Source organism: Andrena cerasifolii, chromosome 15 (assembly GCF_050908995.1).
Source record: "Andrena cerasifolii isolate SP2316 chromosome 15, iyAndCera1_principal, whole genome shotgun sequence".
Lineage (NCBI taxonomy): Eukaryota > Metazoa > Arthropoda > Insecta > Hymenoptera > Andrenidae > Andrena > Andrena cerasifolii.
Window position 1 is genome coordinate 9,200,721 of NC_135132.1, and position 22,589 is coordinate 9,223,309.

Sequence of the window (22,589 nt, forward strand, 5' to 3'; positions counted from 1 at the left end):
TAATTCCTTCGATTCGCCGAAACGCGCGACGACCTCGCTCCCTAATTCCGACGAAGGATGCGCCTGGTCGATTGTGTTTTATTGTTTATTAAATGACAGACCGTTCTAACTACAATAAAAGGTTACAGTTTCTAATTATTGTTTTCGTTATACGTTACATGGTAGATGTTGGTAAAAAATATAAGCTAATTTGGTCCTCGGTTATTATGCTGACCGAAGGCCACGCAGATTTTACATTACAAGTGGCAACGGGGGAAAGATCTTTCCCTTTCGTTTCCCTTTCCCATCGTTCGAAAGCACAGTGCCGCTCTTCGATTTCCATTCGGAAAGTGCATCTACCCATGTGTCATTAAACGATCAAAAGCGTAAACCTGAAGATTCTCCGTGTGATTAAACGCGATGCGAACACCCTTCTGTGACCAATACCGAAGGATCGGTTAGTGGTACGGTGAATTTAGGCCAACAAATGTACCCTGGCGACAGGAGCGTAGAAATCTTAAAGGAAGATGAAGATTGTTCCCCGAACGCAAGCCGCTTGTGACTTGCCAAGGGAACTATGGATCTCTAGCTCTAAGTGTACGTATATGTAACAAATCCTGACCCCGCGAGAGTGGCTCTTTTCTGCAAGGAAGACTATGCGCGCGTAGAACGACCGCACAACCGGTTAACTCTCAGAGGAACAGACACTCCCTAATTTCTTTAGCTGAAAATATGGAATAGAGTATTTGAGCTCGGTATATATCTCAATCGACTTCTGTGCGATAAATATTTGAAACTTCAAGAAGCAACAACGCAGTGGCTATGTCTACACTTCTAGATTTACGGAATGGAGAAAGTGACCGGCTATAGTTTCAAATGAATGTTAGGGAAAGAAGTGTTACCATCTTTAATCAACCCTCTGCCTCGAAGAGTTAACATCTCCTAAAACAAGCATAAATTGTCACTATCTATCCCCTCCAAGTCACGCGAATTTTCTTCCCTCGACGAAGGATCCTTATACAAGTTCAACTTAATTATACCCTTAATCCCTACGTACTTTCATTATCGTCAACGAGAATTATTTACTCGAGCCTCGTTAACCCTTTGTTTCATGCACGCGAACGTATGCTAAAAAGGAGAGCTAGGCAATCTGGTAGTTCAGAAAATTTCGCAACTTTGTGTCCGAGTAGAGTAGTTCATTCGTGACTCAAACCTATTTTTTTGTTGGAAAATTGAATTTCCTTTTTCGTGGAATATCTCGAGAACGGTGCGAGATATCGAAAGGAAGTTTAAATAAAATTCGCGTCCCTTCTTTATATCTAGAAAACTGCGTAAAAAGAATTATTAAAAAATTCATACTTTCCAAGTTACCCCCACCACCAATCCTTAACTCGATAATTATTTTTACAAGACGCAACTTTTGTTTAAACTTCTTTTCCATTTCTCTCATCGCTCCCGAGATATTCAAAGAGAATTCTGAATTTTTCCAGGGGTGACTTCCCCCCAGGAAAAATAGGTTTGTGTTACTCTACTTGCGCGCAAAGTTGCATAATTTTCTGAGTCTCCGGGTTGCTTAACTTCCCCTGTAAGAAACTGTACTAGTTTACATGAAAATAAGAGCTTTATGAACGTAGCTTTAGACCACCAGCGAAACAGAGGTTATTAAATGAAGTGAACGACACAAGGGGTTAACGGTGATACGAAGTGTTTGCACTTGTTTGCAATCACCCCTAATTTACAGAATAAATCCGAAATGGATGCAGTTTCGCTGGCCTAGTTACACAGGCCAGTTAAAGCTCGTAGTCGCATGCTTAAGACCGTGCGAATTACAATAATCGAGTACAGTGAGTGTCAGAAGGAGTCGCGGATAATTCTTTCGCAAAGTGCCATAAACAATAGTCAGCCACGCGAAGTTCCAAGACCGCCTCAGATTCAATACCGGCCTCGTTTCTCCCAACGCGTTTACGTTAATTACCTTTTTAATAATCACAGCACCGTGGATGACTTTTGCGCACTTGCCTTTTCGTTTCGTGTGAAGCAAGGTGGTATACAGAGGGACGATTCAAACAAGAACGAGAGCTGATATGACGAGAGTTGAGCCGTAGAAAGTCTTTACTGCATCGATGAGCGACCCGCAATTGTTTCGATTGTAAATCCATGTCAGATATAACAAATTCACCCCGTAAATTAAAATTCTAAAGGCTGCCCACCACTGCTTTAGTATACCTTTCAAAAATCTTCCAAAAGAAACTACCAGCGGCCGTAGCCGTGATGAATACGCCGGTTCTCGTTAGATCACCGAAGTCAAACATCACGGGGCGGTGTACTGGGGAAAGATGGGTGAACACAAAATCACCTTTTCTCCCGGTGCGCTGCTGCTGCTGGGACCTCGAAAAAGAGAGAGAGGAGGGAGAAAAATGGGAATGAGACTAATAATAATAATGTTGTTCGTTGGGAAATATAAACAAAAATGCTTGAAACCTCCAGTCTGTTGTAAAAAAAAAAACACAGGAAAAACAAAATACAAATACACAGAATTAAACTTCGAAAGAGTAAGTTAGTAGTGTAATCGAGCAATTGAGACGATTACGTTAAAAGGAATTAATTATACCAGCTTTGTACTTGAGGAAGAACTTAAAGCCTCTCCGAGAACGCAAAAAAGTGATACGCCTAACTGATATGCTATGAGAGTGTACCCTTTTCGCGGCGGAGCTTCACTGGAAGAGGTTCATGGACAGCAGAATAACGAGGAAGAGGGTCGTGGGTAGTGTAAAGATCCCAACGACCCCCGAGCCCAGGTTGTCCTGCACGACGTTATCGTGGCACCTGGCGATCAGATCGAAGTCGACGAGGTTCATGGGCTTGCCGTTATACTCGATAGGAGAGATGCAGTAGTTATTCTTCTGAAACTCGCTGACAGTGCCGTTGACGAAGTCGCTCTCCAGCACGTTGTGGGCCTGGCAATCGCAGGGGAAGTGATTGTCGATGGCACTGATCGAGTTCACTTCGAGGTTGATGTCCCTGGTGTGGCGCGGGGCCTCCAGCACGTGATTCCCGTGGAATCTCAGTAACTCAATGCTGTTCTCGTACCTCAAGTACAGCCTCTCGATGAGATCGATCTTGTTGTTGAGTATGTTGAGGCGATCCACGCGGACCAGGCCGGTGAAGGCATCCTTCTCAACGACGCCCAGGTCGCTTTCCTGGATGTTCAGGGAGTGGACGTAGGAGAGGCCACGGAAGGTGTAGGATTGAAGAGAAGACAGGTCCATGTAGGTGAGCTTCAGAAGGCCGACGTGCTGGAGGCCGTCGAAAGCGTCTGGCTCGATGGTCCTGATCCCCGACGGGAAGATCAGCCGGACTACGTTCGTCAGGCCCGAGAACGCGTGGCTCTGGATCCTGAGCAGCGGGTTGTTGCTAAGCAATATCACTCGTATGTTCGAGGTCCCGGCGAAGGAGTAGCCTTCTATGTACCGGATCTTGTTGTTGGCCAGCAGCAGCACGGACACGTTCTGCAGGGCGGCGAAGGAGAACTTCTCGATGAACGGCAGCGGCGTGTGCTGGATGGAGAGCTCACGTAGCCTGCTGAGGCCGCGGAACGCGAACGGGCGTATCGTTGAAATGTTGTTACCATCCATTGTGAGCTTGCGCAGCACGCGCAGGCCGGCGAACGCGTCGCCTTTTATTATCGGGAAGTTGTTCTTCGTTAGGGAGAGCTCCTCCACCGTCTGCGGCAGCTGCTGCGTGGGAATGTCTTTTAGCCCACCTGTATTGCACAGAACCTGAAATGCGTTACTTTAATTAGACGGCTTCTTGATAAAGATAGGGAGGGATTTATGCTTCTCTTTGCTTTGGAACCTTTGTGGGTGCAAAGGGTAACATTTCTAGCCCGGTGAATTACATTTGATTTTCAGAAATTCAGCTACAGTTCGCCGGGGCTGACACTACAGCACGCGATTGGCTGGCACTGTGCAGCGCGTATCCCTCGATCTAAGCTTAATTAATTGCGGGTCAACCCACGCTAATCGCTGATCAACCCTGATCGAATCTTGGCGACCTGCCTACCGTGTTAATGGCTTTTCAATTACTCTACGGGGATTTAAGGGGCGGCGTACACACAGGAGGCGAAAAAGTAGGATCTCCACCAAAAAAATTCTTTAACTCCTACTGTTTCGCGTCCTAGGTATATGTTGCCCCTTAAGGGGTCATATACGTTTCTCAGCGCTAAAACGTAGTCAATGTTTGCGAGTGATTCAGGGATAAACTATTAATCCGATTTGTTTAATTCTTTTTGTGTTTTTTAAAAAAAAATTCTTAATCTTGAAAAATCATTTCCCAAGACGGTGGGCATGATAACCGCCTCACCGTTCACCCGATTAACTTCATTATTTATACACATATTCTGCATAAGATTCGTTATCCGGTGCCGGTGAGCTTTTTCAATTAAATTGAACCATTTTTTAATAATCAGCGAAAACGTACGACTTTTGTAGCGAAAACCCTTTTCTTCAAAGTATTACCATTGCCGCAATTTTTTTTCTCGGAAAAATCGCTACGTCACCGGATAACTATGGTTTCAAGGATTGTTAAAAAATCGGAGATTTTTTATTCAGACCGCTCCTACGAGCTGAATCGTGCACACCGTTTGGGGCGGCGCACAGTGGGGTATTTGTCCTCAAAACGTGTTCTACGCCGCCGCACGTGGACGCCACATTTTTAAACATTTTCCTATTCCCAGACCTGTTTTATAATCTACAAACATGCACCTACACAACAGAAAAACAATTAACCCAATCGGAGTAATAGTTTATCCCTGAATCACTCGCAAACATTGACCACGTTTTAGTGCCGAGAAACGTACATGACCCCTTAAATAAAGCAAATTCTGTATTTTCTCCTTCGTTCACGGTTACCTGTTTGGGGGAAAGGCAGATGCATTCTGTAGGGCAGTCCCGACTCGTCACTGTGGTGGTTTCCTGTTGCAATGTAGGTCTTGGACTCAGCGTGGCTGTCCACAGCAGGTAATAAATGCAGATCTACGACAACAAGGGTGTACTTTGTAGTTACATTGTCAGAAATATAATTCAAATAGAAGAATGAATAATTTTATCAAGGAACTCCTGCTTCCTGCTTCAACTCCCCGACAATTGCTCCCAGAATTAATAATCCTCCGGGAGATCAGTTGAACTTTCGATTGCCACGCTCCACTTTCCGCCAGCGGTTTAAGCATTCCCTCCACTGATCGATTTAACGCTCGTAAAGGAATGCTAAAAACACTCGGTAAGCAATTTGCCAAATACCTAATCCCCCGGTAATTCCGTGCTCCGTCCTTATTCCGAGGATCGATATATCGAGCCAATCGCCTCCCCGTTCTCAATTAATTCCGCCGCGTTCCATTTCTAGCACCGCCACGCCGTGGCGAGCATAAGCTACGGCTACTTAACCGCCACCCTGCTGCTACGATCGCGAGCCCCCGGCAGGAGTAATTAAACAGAGTTCTCCCCTAAATTCTGCACACAGATCCATCAAGGGTGCCGCGAAAGAGGGAGCGCAATCGTTCAGAGAGTAATCCGCAAACAGGGGGATAATGGGACCAGGGATCCTCTAGGCCCGAGGTACTCGCAGGGTCCTGGCCGTCGTCGGGGAGCAGGAGGGGCTGCCGGGAGCACGAGGCCGCCGGAGAAGAGGCTCCCAGGCATATGGAAATTCCGGCAACGGGGCGCTCACACACGCGAAGCTGTCTGATTTGTACCTGCGCTCTGCAATACATCAATCCCGGAGTTCTCAGAGCGCATGCCTCGGCGTCCAGGAAAGCGTCGCGAGCGGCTGCCGATGCTCCAGCGTGTCCTGAAATGCGAGAGGTCCCAGGTAAAATAAAGAGCGCCCGAACGAGGATCCCCCGGAGGGCGCGAGCTTCCTCTGTCGCTGCTTTAATTAATCAGTGAATTCGGAAGGGCTTACCGTCACACGGGGCGAGACCAGACGCCTAGGGTTCGACCTGGACGGACCTGCACCTCGACCTTCCTGGGGAGAGGACGCGAAACTTGCCGGAGAAATTTCGCTATCCGCCGCATTCACCGGCGGAGGGCTCCGGGGGCTTTATTCGCCCCTCGCGCCCCCACCTCGCCCCCGCGGCGAGCGATCTGCGCAAGCCCATAATTATTCTGTCGGTGCGCGTAGCCTGGAATGAGACTTATTAGAGGGATGGATGGTATAGAGGGTAGGATGACCAGAGAGCGAGGCGTACTGACCTCGGTTAATGCGCCTGCGGTGCCTGGCATATGTGATCGACTTGCTGCTAGAACGTTGCCCCTTGATCCACCGATAGCACGTCCACCTCTCCTCCTCGGCTTTTAAACAGTTTTCGAAAACTCCTTCAGCCTCGCTCGAGCGTGGATCAGTTGGCTCTCGAGCTGGAATCAAAAGGGGGATTGTAGTCGCGGAGCTCTGGGGCTTGCAGGGGAAATTAGAATAAAGGGGAGGCTTTTAAGAGGGAAGTCGATAGCTTTTTTTTAATTTCCTTCGGTTATTAAAATACCTTCACTGTTTCCAGAAACTGAAATTGAAAGCATACTTCTGCAGCTTTAAAAATAGTGCCGGGAAGGGCACACTGAGGAATTCGTTGTATTGATAAGCAGGTGGTCTGATTCGATTTAAACGCGTTTCTCTCGAAACTCCACTTTTCGGGCTGCTGACGGTAATAACTCAGGAATCGTTCGACGAAATTTCGTGAAACTCGGTACAAGTATTCGCAATTACATTGTCTATCGCGTGACATACAGTTTCTCGTTTTGCTTAATTAGTTTCCGAGATATCCGAGAAGCTCGGCGACAAATCTATTTTCTCTTTAAAATTTCTTCTTAGATTCTTCTGCGATCTTTTGGATTTTAAGAAATCTGTACTTCATACGGTGGAGAGTAGCTTTCAAACTAAGAAGCCTGCTGAAATTTTGATTTTTAATTACCGGAGACATCGGCGTAGCATTATTTTTTCGTTTATAAATAAATACAGAAATTTGAAGAAAAATTGTTCTTCAAAATTCAGGAAATGCTTTGTATGCAATATAAATTTTACAGCGAAACAATTACCAGAAACTAAAACCTAGTAGTTTAAATGGCTCAATTCCAGCTTCGGTTTCTAAAGATATCTCGCGGAGGATTCTTACGTTTAATCGAGCCGCTGCTAATTCACCTCCGCTTTCGCTCGGATCTAGTTATAACGAAAAATTAGTTCCACGCGTCCTTTTTACTGTGTACTCACAGGCTGCCTGTTCCCGTGGCCTAATTGAAATTCTCCCCCGCGGCGATATCGCTGCGCTGACTCTGACGTCGCAGCGACTTCGCGAAAACGAGCCGCTTCAAACACAAACGAGAAGTCCCGCAACTCCGGCGAACGAGCTCTGACTACACCGTCGCGGTGATTCAAGACGAACCGATGAGATCAATCCGGAAATTCTCCAAGGAGAGCTCGAGCGCTTCTAAATTTCTCTAATTTCAGGCTCGTCGTTGCGCGCTACAATTAGCGATTACAAAGTATTTTACGGTGAAGAGGGTTGATGCGGGGCTAAAGTTGATTCAAGGGTACAGCACAGGCGACGAAGACGAGTGTAGATCAAAAGGAAACTCCTGCCTGCAACGATGCACTGCCTCCTCACTCAAACATGCAACAGAAGACCTATAAAGAACGATTGCTGTTATGATTTTTATTGAAATAAAGCTTCTGTCTAATGAAAATAAATGTCTCTCAACAAACCAATCGAAGGAACTTCCATTCACTTCCATTCATCTCCAAGCATTAACTGACTTCCCGTTAGAAAAGCTGCAATAAATAAAAACAGAATGAGTCTAGGGTAATCATCTGCTCTACAGATAAAAATTTATGTTGAATTCCTCGGAGCTCGCACACACAGGCATACATAAGGAAACTAGGGCTGGGACTATTTGTCGAATTTTTCGGTATTCGAATATTCGAATACTTCAGTTGCTCAATTATTTGGCGAATATAATTCGAATATCCAAGTATTCAGATGAGGTCCGTAATTCCATGACAATACAATACTTTCACTAAAAAGGAAAAAGGGAATACTGATGTATTCGAATACTTAAAACGGGAAAAGGGAATACTGATGTATTCGAATATTTAAGTATTCGAATACTTAACTATAGGGAATACTGATGTATTCGAATATTTAAGTATTCGAATATTTAAGTATTCGAATATTTAAGAATTCGAATATTTAAGTATTCGAATATTTAAGTATTCGAATATTTAAGTATTCGAATATTTAAGTATTCGAATATTTAAGTATTCGAATACTTAACTATAGGGATATTTATAAGTATAGGAATATTTAAGTATTCCCTTTTCCCTTTATAAGTATTCGAATACAATTCGAATAGTATTCACAATATTTTCACTAAAAAAGATAACGAGAATACTGATGTATTCGAATATTTAAGTATTCGAATAGTTAAGTACTTAAATATTCGAATAATAACATTCGAAGTTTATTCGTAGCATTCGAGTACTTGTAAAATATCCGAATATTAAATTATTCTAATAGTCCCAAGCCTAAAGGAGACGCACAAGTCGCGCATAGATTTCTCGGGATAATATATTTCGTAACAAACTTGTACAGTATTAGTAACATACGTCCCACATAGTGGAAATTTGGGAAAATTGTGTGTACCCGTAATTCTCGTGGTGGTAAGTGTGAAACGTAGAAACTTACGATTAATTAAACGTGCGCTCTCGTATGTGTGTGTTCGTGTACGCGTGCAAGTCTCTCGACGTAGCAAAAATCAGTCTTAAGAAATAATACGACGCTAGATTTACAATACAATAAAAGGCAACTATCTCCCTTGCTCCTGATTATATTTACAATCCTAATCCAACATATCTAAAACTATCGTTCTCGTAAGGCATCGAAGATTGCGTTTACGCAGTAATTAAATTTCCAACTCTGAACCCTTGTTTCGCAAATTCTGGGCCACGTTTTCTTCGCTACGGTTGTTCCAGGCACAATTTCGGATAAATGAAGTGTTACACCTCCTCGATTCACTCTCAAGCTCGATTGCGAAGGACACCTTCGACTGTGGATTTAAAAATCTTGATATGTCGTCGAGCACCTCTGTATTCCACTGACTTCCCTTTGTCTATATTAGGACTATAGTTTCTCTAGTTGCTTTGAACACACTGTTTCCATGCGCTTTTACAATAACAAGCACATATTCAGACTTTTAGTTACGCAGCATTTGAATTGAACTATTCTGTGCCCGCTCAGGCACGTATGACTTTTAATTATCCCTTCGCTTATTCAGACTTACGCTACTCTCACAGTCCTTCTATTTCGCTATTGCTATGTACTCCTATATTTCTCTGTTCGTCGGTACACGGCATCGACGCCCATTGACGTCGCCGATCAGTCGTTTTTGGCTATAAATATTCTATTTCGTAATCGCATCGCGACCAATGTACAGGTACAGTGTTAAACGTTCTATTATAAAACTACGGAGGCTCAGGCTTCAGCTGGGTCTCGTCTTTAGCAGAATAATCCCTCCTATGTCCCTGATTAATATTGCTGCTTACAGCGAACTGGAGAATAAAAGACGAAGCCCGGCTGAAGTCCCTGAAATTCATTTAAAACGGCTATGGAATGCCTTACATGCTGAGGTAAAATAGTTTCAAGGCAGCTTTGGTTTGTACTTATCGAAGAGTATCCCGCTGGCGGTACAGTGAAACTTGTCGGGCGTTGGAAGCAGCGCGCAGTCTCGCCGCAGTCTATCGCGAGCAAATTTCACTGCACGAAGTCTTGGCATCAAGAAAACCCTTAAACGGACAACTATTTGTACTTTTCTATAACACCCATAATCAACGTTAGTTTAAAACTCTTGACAGAACAGTTCGTTAACGATTGTAAAAACAATTACTAATTCTGATTCCGAAGTAGTAAAACCTGAGATCTATGCAGCTTTGCACCGAGCACGTCGGATAAAGAACTGCTCGGGCCAATCGTACAATTCTACGACGGCTTCTGACTAAATGGAACTGCACCGAGCGCATTCTATTTGGACGAGCGAGCGATCAGTTTCACTTTCAAGCTCGCCACTCGCCAAGTGGGACTGGGATACACCGATTTACAGAGGAGTCGGGGAATTCAATTGATTAAACGGTCAACCTCCCGTCGGTTCTGTAAATCGTTGCATCCAAACCGTTGAACGCACTTAAGAGAACCGCAACACTCGTGCCCTATAACTACCGTAATTAAAAATCTATATCTGTTCGTAATATAATATACTTCTCATAACTTATATAATATATATGTATATATACTCTTCTCTTGTGTATACATATATCAGCGTTTGTAAAACAAAAAAGAAAAAAAGAAACACGGTTCCATCTAGCTGGTAACGCAGGTTCGGTTCATCAGTCTTAACGTTAGTGCGAACGATCACGTTCGTTGTACAATGAGGTAGTTCGTTCTGTCTCTATTGTATGTATATGCATAATATTGAGCAATATTGCAGCTGTATCCCAGGGCCATGATCAGTAACGATAATGTAATCTTATAATTATCAACAAATTAACAGCGATATCTCAGTCGTTAACGAAATTATTCAAAGTGCACGAACACTGTTCCCTATCTTCCCCCACGGATTATATATCCTCTTGTATATAATCAGCATTTAATGCTAAAGACAGGAATATCTTTCTTAAAAGAACAAAAGAAAACAATATCGTTAAAATAATATACAATCTCTCTCTCTCCCTCGGGCGATCTAATCTAGGCTCTAATAGTACTACTATGTCCATTGCAAGATAAAAGAAATGAAAGTATCGAATCACAATGGTAAATAATAAAAATCGTATATGCATACTCACTGGTCCGAAAGTGTTTAAAGCTTAATGCGATTCGAGCATTTCTTTTTCAAACTAAGGCTGGGACTATTTCTCGAAGTTTTCGGTATTCGAATATTCGAATACTTCTGTTGCTCAATTATTTGGCGAATATATTTCGAATATCCAAGTATCCAAATACTATTCGAATACTCAAATATTCGAATACTCAAATATTCGAATACTCAAATATTCGAATACTCAAATATTCGAATACTCAAGTATTCGAATAATCACATTCAAATACTCAAGTATTCGAATAATCACATTCGAATACTCAAGTATTCGAATAATAGCATTCGAATACTCAAGTATTAGAATAATAGCATTCGAATACTCAAGTATTAGAATAATAGCATTCGAATACTCAAGTATTCAGATAATAACATTCGAATACTCAAATACTCGAAGTTTATGCATAGGATTCGAATACTTGTAAAATATTCGAATATTAAATTATTCGATTAGTCCCAGCCCTATTTCAAACGCGTCTCGAGTGTTCGACAAGAGAAGGATAGAAAGAAAGAAGATTAAACGATGAATTAAGGAGTTTTGCACATTTTCGAACAAGGATTACCAACGCTCCGACTCTTACAGCACTAATCCCTGTTCCTGAATCCCTTTTCGAGGTGCAAAGTTTGGAATCTTCGTCGCGAGGAAGGCACTACTTGAGAATTGTCAGCATTAGGCTTTAACAACTTCAGAACGCGAGCTCCGATTAGTTTCAGTCTCTTCGATCCACGATGCATTAATCAGTCTTGTGTAAAGTAGTCCAAGAGGATCCTAAGTATCTCGCGAACATATACGTTATCATCGACAGTCTATGGCTTACTGTTACAGTGGCAACATACTGCTAATCTCCGAGTCTTGTCAAACGCTGACTTGCTTAACTCCTTTCGCCCTCCGTTGGGATCTTTTTCCAATCGCAACCGAGCGATCCTCGTCGAACGCAGTGCCCCGCGGAGGGTGAAACATTACTCTCGACTTGCAAACCCTTTACCCAAAATGCTTCTACCATCGTCGTCGCTTTACAAGACACCATCTGCGCGCAGTCTCCTCCCCTCCCCAAACCGACGCTCTTAAATTACCTAAAACCTTACGCGTTCGCTGTTGTAACCGAGATATAGTACGTCTAGTTGCTACGAGGAGTCTCGTTCGACTTCCCAGCGATACCGAGAGATGAATACCGAATGGTCGCTGTTAGTTATGGTTACAGGTGTCCGAGCCGATGTCCTCCTCGTCTTTGATTATCGACGTGGTCGGTACTATCACGCGGACGTCCGACTTGCGGCTGACGGAGAGATCCTCCACCTGATCCTCGCCGCTCTGCTGCTTCACGGAGTGCACCAGCGGGCTGGGGGTGCAGCGGGTGCTGTCCAACATCTCTCTGTCGACTGGCCCGTCCCTGGCCTTGTAGGTGTCGAGGATCGAGGCCGGGCTCTCCATCGCCGCGTTCGCGCCTTCGTTCTCGTTCTCGGAGAGGGCGCCACCGTAGATGCTGCCGTTCACGTTGCCGCCGATCCCGTACGGGAAGCACGCGCCGCTGCCATTCGAGCCGCGCTTGAATGGCCGCAACGTAGTGATGCCCAGCTTCTTCACCTTGTCGTAAAGGGTGCGAGATGGTACGCCGTACTTACGCGCAGCCTGCAGGGCGCTCATACCCGAGCGCACCGCTTCGATCGCGGACGAGATGTCGTTCCGCGTGTACTGCTTGTACCGCTTCCATTCCGGCTTCTGTCCTGGAACGTAATTCACGATCCCTGAAAACACGACCACTATCAGACTCCGCGGAATTAATTACGCGATTAAATTACGCGCGCCGGGCCCTATTTGAGCGGGAATTTCGATAGGTACTGGATGTTTTCTGGCTTTGAAGATATAGGGTACGTGTCCCGATTACCGTGCCTTTATACTTTAAGAGGCCGTAGAAAAACACTCGCATAAATAAATAGGGAAGGAATTTGTCTTAAGTTAAATTGTTAACGTATGTGTTACAAGCGAGAAGATTGCATTTTTAAACAATTAAAGCATACTAAAAAAAATTTAAAAATGCAGATTTCGATGGATTTCGAACGATAAGGAACACGTATTTTAGAGAAGTGGATAAATTGATAATTATCATGATTTGCACTTATGTAAAGTGCTTCGGTAATAGGGACAGGAATTTAACACTAGCTCCCTCTGCAACTGCTAAACCTAACCTCACTTTCGTTTCTCAGAAAGGTTGAACAGATATTTATATTTGCATATTTTGCTTTTGTAATAAAAAGGCAATATTGAAATTACGTACAAACACCTCTCGTAGAGCAAAAAAATGTTTTGAACAGTTCAAAGTTCGAAGACATAACCTAAACGCGTGAACGCTATTAAAAAATGGGCACCGTACCTTTCAGGGCACGGTAATTGCGTCAAAACGTGTATTTTTATTTCAATTAAAAAAATATGAAAAATGAACATTTTTAATCCGAAAAAAATGCTTTAATAAAGAGAAAAGTTCAAAATAGCAATATAAATTTTTACCAAGCAAAATTGAAGTAAGAGAAGTCTGTAATTAATTCCTTCGAGAGCAAGTCGGCGTCAAAGCACCGTAATCGGGACACGTACCCCAGATAATCCTGGGATGTGGGGAATGCTGAAGGGTGAATAGCTTTCGAAAAGTTTTATGCGCGGTGATCGCTTCGTATGGCGAAAAAGGTTTTTACAACAGATTTATTGCTTTACGGGGCCCCATAAAACGGTAGGGATGGAACGAAAATGGCCGTAACTCGGACCCCCATAAAAAGAAGCCCCTTCACGGTTCTAAAAAGTCACTCCGGGATTCCCGAAGTAGAGCTGTTGCAGCAGTTCGAAAATACGAGCTCAGCTAAACTCGAGTGAAATATTTTTTCCTCGAAAATGGAAAGAGCCTGAAAAAATTAATTTAAGCAGCTTACTTGTAACATCTGAAATTACACTTCTGGAAATATTCCAAGTACTTAGACCAGTGTTTCCCAACCTTTTTTGAGTCGCGATCCCCTTTTATGCAGAGATGGGCAAAATTTGTATTTAAATAAAATTTCGGATAACGAATAAAAGTTAAAAAAATGATTAGCCTTGTATCGAATAAAGATAACTCGGATTCACGAGTGATTGACGAATAATTTGTTTAACTTTTATACGGTATTCAGAATTTTATTTAAATAAAAATTTTGTCCCTCTCTGCTTTTATGATATTCAAATAACCTGCGACCTCTTTCCCCATATAAGGTGATGTAAATTTAATGAGGTAAAGAAAACATTAAAATTAGGTATTTCAGAATATAACTTTAACTTAATAATATTAAAAAAAAAAAAAACGTCCCCCAGAATACACTTTGCGACCCACAGGTTGGGAATCACTGACTTAGACAGCTCTACTCCAGAACGTGAAGTTCCTTTAAATTTACCGTTCTACAAAAACTTCTGATGCAGCCTTACCTGACTTAATATCAGAACGGTAGGACTGTGGGGAGGGTTGCTTATCGTCGTCGTCCATCATGGACACATCCGTGTAAGGGCTATGCGCCGGTTCCCCGTGGGTCACCTCGGTGCTGTTCCTTCTATCGTCATTAGAGGAGCCATTACTGCTGTTCCTAAAATGATTCTCATGGCTGTCCGGGTGCAGCAGAGGTATGCCCTGCGAGCTATCCGCGTGGCCCTGGCCCAGGACCGTCCTGAGGATCGGCGTGTCCCTGTTCATCAGCATGTTGGAGACCTTCTTGCGTTTCAGCGGCGAGGTTTCGAAGCCGTTATCGTAGGAGCCGGTCAGGATCGAGGAGTGCTGAGGATGTGTCGCCGTCTGGTGGCTGGTACTGGAATGCGCTAGCGGTAGGCTCGACAGAGGCCACATTGGTAAAGGCAGACGACTCTGGCACCTGTCCACGGACTTCCCGTAAATGTTATAGAGGTTGCCAGTGGAATGTGGAGGAGACGTGTGCCCGCTGCTGTACGCCGCGCTGCTGGTCGTGCTCGTGCTGATCGCTGGCGGCGGGGACATGGAGTTCTCCACCTCCTCGCGATGGCTTTGCGAGCCCTCCTCCACCAGGCCCTTCACCTTCAGCACCTCGGCGACCTTCAGCAGCCCGGCCAGCTGCTCCTGTGCCACGTTCACCTCGCCGCGGTACATGTACTCGAGGATCGCCTTGATCTCGGAGTATTTCACGTCTTTCAGCACGACGATCGGGTGCTTGCATGGTAGGTCGATGAACAGGGACTGGAAGTAGGAGGAACAAGCCGCCAGCACCATCTTGTGGCACTTGACCGAGGCGCCGCCGTCCACGGCGAGGGTCACGTCGGTAAACGCTTCGTTCTGCAGCAGCTCGTCGAATACCGTCAGCAGGTTGGAGCGGTGGTTGTTCCAGCGGAGGCAGTACTGCTGCGACGTGATCGCCATTGTTTCCGATGATGTTATCGGCGGAGTCGAGCCTGGAACATGTTTGGCGATGAGAGGGAATGGAAATCGAACTTGCAGAGGGGCAATTTCCGGAGAGGCTTCGATTTATGTACATGTAGTACCAAATTCAAGCTAAAAGTTACGTTAACGGTAATCGTGGAATAATTGTAAGGTAGATTAAGATAAGTTAAGTTAGAGTAAGTCGGGATTAAGTCGAGGGAGAATGTTTAAATAAACCTAATCTATTTAGTACCGAATTTAGATGAAATTTAAATCTGAGAAATTGCGCGCAACGCAACTCTTTCTTTCACAATAATACTGTTCATTAATGGCAAATAAAATTGGGCGGAAGCTTCGAGCGAGATTGCAGACCGTTAGATTTTCGAAACGCTGGGTCGTTAGTCGCGCAGGAATTTGAGGGAAGCAATTAACTCCGCGGCGGCGTGAGTCACCCGCGTGAAACCAACCCCCTGTTTCATTTAACGCGTAAAAAGCACTGTCAGCAGCGCGCGTGCGCGGAACGCATGCCATCATGCGTGCAACGCACACACACGGAAGTCACTTCGAGCGGTTCAATCGATTCCCCCCTCCAGGGGTTAGCCTCGTAAATAAACCAGGGATCCCCACACCGATTCACAAAAATATAATTAAAAAATCCAACCTCAACACTGTACACACCGAAACCTACATCAAACGTTGCAACTGTACTCTCGCGAATTCGAACGGATATCCCACCAGCTTACATTCCCCTCGAAATTATCGACCGAGCGGCGCACACAGAGGTGTCACGATTAAGAAAGTAAAGCATAAAACTTACAAGTGAGACGCTCCCTCGTTTCCTCTAAAAAAAAAAAGGGCCGACGACGTTCAAATGGCCGCCGAGGAGTACGCTAAGAGGCTCGTGTGCACTCGCATTCACCACTCGTAAATCGTCGTTTCGAAATCGCCCGGAAGAACTTAGCCGGGACGCGTGTGCTCTCACCCCCTTCAGTGGATTTGCATGGCGTGCGCGTGCGCGCGCGCGCGAATTCAACGATCAAAACAAACCTCGTGCCCCGGTCATCCTCGCGACTTCCTGGCACCCAAGTGGCGCATTTGCATAAGCGGGACAGAGCGGTGTTGCGTTCCCTTTGTACGGGACGAGAATCTCACTATTATTCGTCTTCAGTCTTCTCCTCGTCTCTATCTTTCCCTCTACTCTGTCCCCCTTCTTCCACGGGCCTTCGCCGTTTCCCTCTCTTCCCTTGCCTCTTGTCTCAGTCCCTCTCGCAGGCGTCCAAGCCCGTCGCCTCGCTTCCTCGGCGTGTTTTCCAAGCTCGACGTCCGCGAAGCGTTCCCTTCCTGATCCACGGCGGCGTCTACGCGCGACACGAGTGCACACACCCGCAGCAAGGCCAAGTCGAAGCGCAAACGGATACCCTCTCCCACGGCCTACTCGGCGACCACTGACGAGGGCCCCGCGCTGCAAGACGCACTCCGCCTGGCCATCGCGCGCATAGGGGTGGCCGGGGCCGCGTGTTAGTGCGTAGGCTCTATCTCCTGCGGCTCTTTCCCCTCCGTGTGCGCGTTTCGCAGTGGCGTAACCGGCACAGTTGACTTCCTCCGGCCGCTACGCACGGTTTTTTAAACCCGCCTCCTCAATGAGAATATGGTAATAAGCGGAGGGCGAGGGAAAACATTGCCCGTAAAGAGACTTCGGGCGGGATTCGGACCCTAATGGGACCGAGTGGTCAACGTTGATAAGGAAACAAGCTCAGGGGACTACATACGTAGTTTTACAAACGCAGAGATAGGAGGAAGACGCATGTCCCGCAAAATTTGCCCCTCGGAAGCCAAACCGAGCAACTACTTGAAACAAAAGTAGAGAAAATTGAGATTTTCAGCGGCAATCGTGCGCAAAGAGATTCGCAGAAATTACAGTTGCTCGATTTGGGATTCCGGATGATAGTTATTTGGGGAAATAACTGTCATTCCGTCTCGTTTTAGTAGCCCAAGCGCACCGTTATGGGTAGTGTTTCTTCTGTAGGGTAGTTTGTAGAGTTAAAGAAGCTAAAAAAACGCAAAAGCCCGGGATTACGCCACTGAATAGCACGCACGAGGAGACTTGCACAGGCATCGTCGTCCCTGGTTGCACGATCGGCCAATCACGCTGCGTCTAGGCCAATATCCTGCGGGGTACGCACGCACACACGCACGTGCAACTGGTGCATACGCGCACGCGTGTGCGTGCGTGGCGCCGTGTGCGTACACCCACGTATCGAAGGTAGCGATGGGTACTGCGCTGAGCGATCAAACAATTCACACGTGTCGAGAATAATTGCCGACCGCCCTTTCCTGAAACAAATAAATTAAACTATAGACAATGATGTATTAAGCTTGAAATAAAATTCAACTTTAATTCTAATTCAACTCTTTCTAGCTATTTAACACTCCCAAAACTGGGATATTAGAAGCGAGGGGCAGAAGTAGCTTTTACCAATTCGTTAACAGAATAGAATAATTTAAGAATAGAAAAGATGCTCAAAGTTGAAAATTTGCAGTTTTTTTTCAAAGTCAAATTTCTCAAAAACTGAGGGTGATGGCGACAAACGGTTTGCGGATTCGTTTTAGGCGCACGAAAGCCTGTAAGAAACGCCTATTAATTGTTACAAGTCTAAATGGCTGTCGGACTGTGTAATTGACCTTTAAAACTTGAAATTGTCGAATTTTTTTTTGAAATTCGAATTTTTCATTTGTTAAACCTTTCTTACTCGAAACCTCGATAAGCCGAAATAATTCGAAGACTTTTTCCCTTCCCTTGAGATTCGAGTTATCGATTTTCGACCGTAATTGCCATTTTCCATCTCCTTCAATTATCAAATATATTTCCGATTCCTTCCACTCGCAATTTTTGTCTAATTAATATTTTCGGAGCTGAGGCTACCCAGATGTTTACCATTTCCTGCGGCGCGACATGTGCCTCTCTCCCCCTGAACTGCGCAGTGAAAGTTGCACTATCGCGAGCGGCTCGAGGCCGTCGCTACCCCGTCTAGGACGAAAAACCTGCGTGCCTGTATGCGTCCCCGAAAATTGCCACCACGCCCTGCCTACGATGCCACCGCTGATTGCGCCTGCGTCCTCTTATAAGATCCGGCGAGTTTTTCCCAGGTTCCCAGGCTCCTCCACGCGAAATCAAACATTCTTCTTTCCGCCCGTTGACTCGCGCCGCCCCTCCACCCCCGAAACTCTCTCAAACGCAGCAACTATTAAACCCCTTGCGTTCCTCGCCAAATTCGCTTCGTCGACCACTGCGCAAAAAAAAAAATAGGGCCATTCCCGGTTCAAAGGCCCCGGAAAATCCATGCGAAATACAATCTCGAAGCGAGCATAGCTGCCGCTTTCCCCGCGCGTGTGCGGGGCCTTGCGAAGTGTCGCATGAGCAGTCGTGGCCGAAAATATGCGCCTGGCCTCCCGTCTTATCTCCCTCGGCGGGTTCGTGCGGCGAAAGAAGAGGACACGATAAACGAGCCACGATATTGGGGAAACGAAAATCGTCCCGGTGTGCGGGCGCGCGCGCGCGCGAGCGCCGAGTGGGCCCCGAGCTAGGGACGAGAAAGAGGGGGACGCGAAGCTGACGAGGTGAATCCTTGCACCGTTGCGCCATCGAGAAAAATTCTATGATTCTACCAGCGTCGACCTTTCCACGACGTCCACCATTTCGGGATAATTCGGAACGGGCCCCGCTATTATTTTCCGCAGCTGCGAAGCGGGGCCTTAATAATACAGTATCGCTCCTGCGCAACCCTTTCGAATCATCTACCTGCGAGTTTACAGTGTTCTAAAAACTCTCAGACGCAAGAGATGGGCAAAATGTTTATCTGAATAAATTTATTTTTATCTTTTATTCGTTGTGTTAAATTTTTTTATTTAGTCAAGCATTTTGCCCATCTCAGACCTTCCGATCGGGGCTGCACAAATTGCTGCGCTCGCAGGATCGCTGCGGGCTCGGTTAATGGAGCTGTTCAGCCTCTTGCTCCAGATTTAGCTGCTCCCTCTTGTCTAAGGGCGACCTGGCGATGAAAAACCGCCGCGACCGGCGAAATGCTGGCGCAGTTGGGTCGCTGCGATGGGGGCGACGAAACGGAGGCTCTGCTTGGGTAAATTGGGAAAGAGGATATATATTAGTGATAACTATAGCAACGTTGCACACATTATCTATCGTGAGCAAAGCGATGATAGAGGGATACCGACTGTTTGCTTATCGCGCGCACAGATAGCGGGCAAGTCTCGATTCCATATTCTCGCGTATTTTGTCGAAATCTTGCCTAGGGCCCCGTTTCCCTCTCGGTTCAACGACAGCGTGGTATTACATGATTCGACGTGGGCTGACTGCTTGTGGCTAATCCACGGGCTCGATGCTGCCTCGTCTTTAAGGGGGTAGTTGACTATTTCACCCTCAAAAAATCCATTATTTTCTTTTTACCGATTCTGAGAGGCTTAGCCTTTAGGAACATTTTTAACAAAATTTCACGAAGTTCAAATGACACTGTCCGGCGAAAAAAAGGCGATTTTTGTATAACCTTAATGAAATAGGAATTTCCGATGGATTTTTGCTCGCTGAAAACGAATTCGTACGTGAAAATGGCGGAGCATGGATTTTGAGAAGATTGAGGTTATGTACGCCAAAAAGCCTATTTTGCGCCTTTCAAGGAGCACCTTTTATGTTCTATTACTTTTTCTTGTACGGCAAACGGTTTTCGAGAAAAATCCGAAAAACTAAAAAAAAAATTGTTTTTCAAATTTTGAAAGTTTGAACCCTTCGCGAACATTTTTTATTTATGAACGCGAAGAAAAAAATTGTAATTTTTATTTTCGAGGATTATTTTGAAGGCGGGGCATACACCGAGATACCCAAAAAAATCCAGATTTGCAGTGTTTGATGTGTCATGAATGTTTCCTGAAAATTAGGGAGCGAAATTCGCAAAAATATCGAAGATGTAGACTTATATATATAGACTTAGAATTTAGCGCGAAAGAAACTAACGATTTTTCGTATCCAATAGTCACTACCCCCTTAAATAAATTCAATCGTAGAAATTTGTGCAGCTTGTGTTTGCCAGTATCTACGAAAACAGAGAGGAAGGGGACGGATTAATAAATTTTTCTGCTTTTAAATTGCAAATAAATCGAAGAATTATGTGAGTCACCCTGTACATCCTTACCGTGTAAAACAGAGAGGCAACGTAGGTGTAAGTTTTCTATGGGGAAACTTTTACACGGGTCTAGGCTGCTTTCGAATGAAAAGGTGGATGCAAGCGGCTTTGAATCCCTCGCAGGAACCTGTTTCTCTTCATATGCGTTTCCCTATCGTCCTCGCAGTTCGGCCCCATGGAAATTCTGACTTCCCGCATGCCCCTGGAAAACGGCCCCGGGGATTTTTGCTTCGAGCCGTTCCACGTGCAGGAAAATATTCTGTGGCTCTGCCGTAAAAATTTATATCAAACGCTGCCCCTTGGAGGTTAGGGGCCTACTATTACCCATACCCGCAAAATAAGTATTCTGCGATACTTACGCTCGTTCTCTAAACATTCTACAAACCGTAGTGAACCGCATTACAACGTCGATGATGATTTTACGAGCTCGCAAGCACGGGATAGGTCGCGGTCAACTCTGGGCCCAGTGATCAGGCCCAGTTGCTCACGAAACAAATGGCCGCGGCGCCGTACAGATATTCGCGTCTCGGTAGCGATGATTCACCGGTTCATTTGCTCGCGCAACTTCGTGCACTTCGAAGGGTGAGGATTACGCGTGGTCGAGGGGGAGGGGGAGGGGGGACAGGTGAATGGTAGCCGCGATGAATGGCCCCAGCCACCGAGGCAAGATCTTAAACGGTCGAACCAAGTGCATTCGGTTGCACGGAATAATTGCACTTGACGCGCCAAGGGTTCCCACCGGACCGGGAATACTTTCGCCATTGTGCGGCGAACAATGTATCAGCAGGTAGCTGATCATCGATCCCTTCGGTCAATGGCCTTACTGCGCACCACCTTCGGGGGCCCACTCCCATACACGTATACAAGGTGTTAATAAAAATCAGGCGCCCCTCTCTCCCAGTTATCAGCACGATTAAGAATACTGATACAGCCCCGCCGGGCTACGAACTTTCCTCTACCGAATACGGGTCCGTTATCGTTCCAATTGACCGTGAAATCCGGACCACCTTCCATTGCGCGAGCCCTGGCGATTGAAAGTGAAACGGAGGGCCGCGGAATGGCAGAGAGAAACGCGGGAACGTGGGCCTCCCGCGGGGCCGTTGCCAATAGTAACCTAGAAATCAAGATCCGCCTAATTTGCTCCGTCTAATTATCCCGACGGCTGTCCCAAGCTGCGGACGGCTCCTGGCTCGCAATAAAACGACCAAGTAAGGTGTATCCCGCATATAGGGCCAAGGTTTATCTGCGGTGGACGAGTGTCAGTGGGTCGACACCCGCAAACCGGTCCTGATCACGTGGAATGCGAGCCCGCTGTGCGATGTTGCCACGTATATGCATGATTTCCCAAAAGTGCATCCACCAGGCCTGCGCCGCGTGCAACACACGCGTGCACACACGCAGCGCCCCCCTCCGCTCCAGCGCCTTTCGTGTACGATTTCGGGAAAAGCTGACTCCTAGACGCGGTTTCACTAGCCAGACGGTGAAATAATATTCAGCAGCCAGCTCGTGGCAAATAGAATGCCTCGCGAGATCGATATCCCTTTTTTACCATTCGTTCAATTTTGCGGGAGGCGGTTATTAATTCTCTAAAAGGTTACCCGTCGATAATAATAATAATAAAATAATCATTAAGTCCCTTCGACGGGCCCCGAGGATCCTCAAAGCTAGATTAGATTGGAATTAATGGAAGATATGGAATTAGCGGACTTTGCTAACCACTTAGGTTCAACAACCTCTCGCTACCCATCGTCACGAAGTACAATGGCATTAGTATCTGCCAGAGCAGAAGCAGAGGTTTCTATGATATTCTACGTATTTCTATGCCCGTTTAGAAAGTGACGCATAATTTACGCATCTATGGGTGCGCTATTCCAGCTAGCTTGGACAACCCTACCCACCAAGGTCACCCGTCCCCAGCCCCCTCCTCCGCGCCCTTTTTATGCCTAGCCTGAAATGGGATAGAAGAGTTTTTATAGCGGCGTGTCCTTGGAGCGCGGACAATGCTAGGCGTGTTTCCTGTGAGGCACCTGTTGTGTCGCTGCTCTTTTCGTCGGCCACGCCTGATGTGCACATCCCCGACGAGATCCGAGCATCTCTCCCTTTCTTCCCTCCAT

The 22,589-nt window shown here is 45.8% G+C and overlaps 2 protein-coding genes across 3 annotated transcripts; both read right to left on the minus strand.

Moving 5' to 3' along the window:
- Positions 1 to 76: 76 nt before the first annotated feature.
- On the minus strand, positions 77 to 12,059 carry LOC143377404 (uncharacterized). Its single transcript, XM_076828620.1, has 8 exons — positions 11,944 to 12,059; positions 7,729 to 7,778; positions 7,142 to 7,650; positions 6,228 to 6,389; positions 5,938 to 6,157; positions 5,729 to 5,823; positions 4,890 to 5,012; positions 77 to 3,758 (listed from the first exon to the last, which is right to left on the minus strand). Exons 6-8 carry the CDS (start codon positions 5,744 to 5,746, stop codon positions 2,694 to 2,696), a joined length of 1,206 nt encoding a protein of 401 aa, XP_076684735.1. The 5' UTR covers positions 5,747 to 5,823; positions 5,938 to 6,157; positions 6,228 to 6,389; positions 7,142 to 7,650; positions 7,729 to 7,778; positions 11,944 to 12,059; the 3' UTR covers positions 77 to 2,693.
- On the minus strand, positions 8,577 to 16,947 carry LOC143377401 (uncharacterized). 2 transcript variants are annotated; one of them, XM_076828617.1, is made up of 3 exons: positions 16,101 to 16,945; positions 14,329 to 15,315; positions 8,577 to 12,632 (listed from the first exon to the last, which is right to left on the minus strand). In XM_076828617.1, the coding sequence occupies exons 2-3, from the start codon at positions 15,281 to 15,283 to the stop codon at positions 12,073 to 12,075; spliced, it is 1,515 nt and encodes a 504-aa protein (XP_076684732.1). In that variant the 5' UTR covers positions 15,284 to 15,315; positions 16,101 to 16,945; the 3' UTR covers positions 8,577 to 12,072. The 2 variants fall into 2 exon arrangements, with proteins under 2 accessions (XP_076684732.1, XP_076684733.1); XM_076828618.1 differs by having other exon boundaries at positions 12,019 to 12,611; positions 16,101 to 16,947.
- Between the last annotated feature and the right edge of the window lie 5,642 nt (positions 16,948 to 22,589).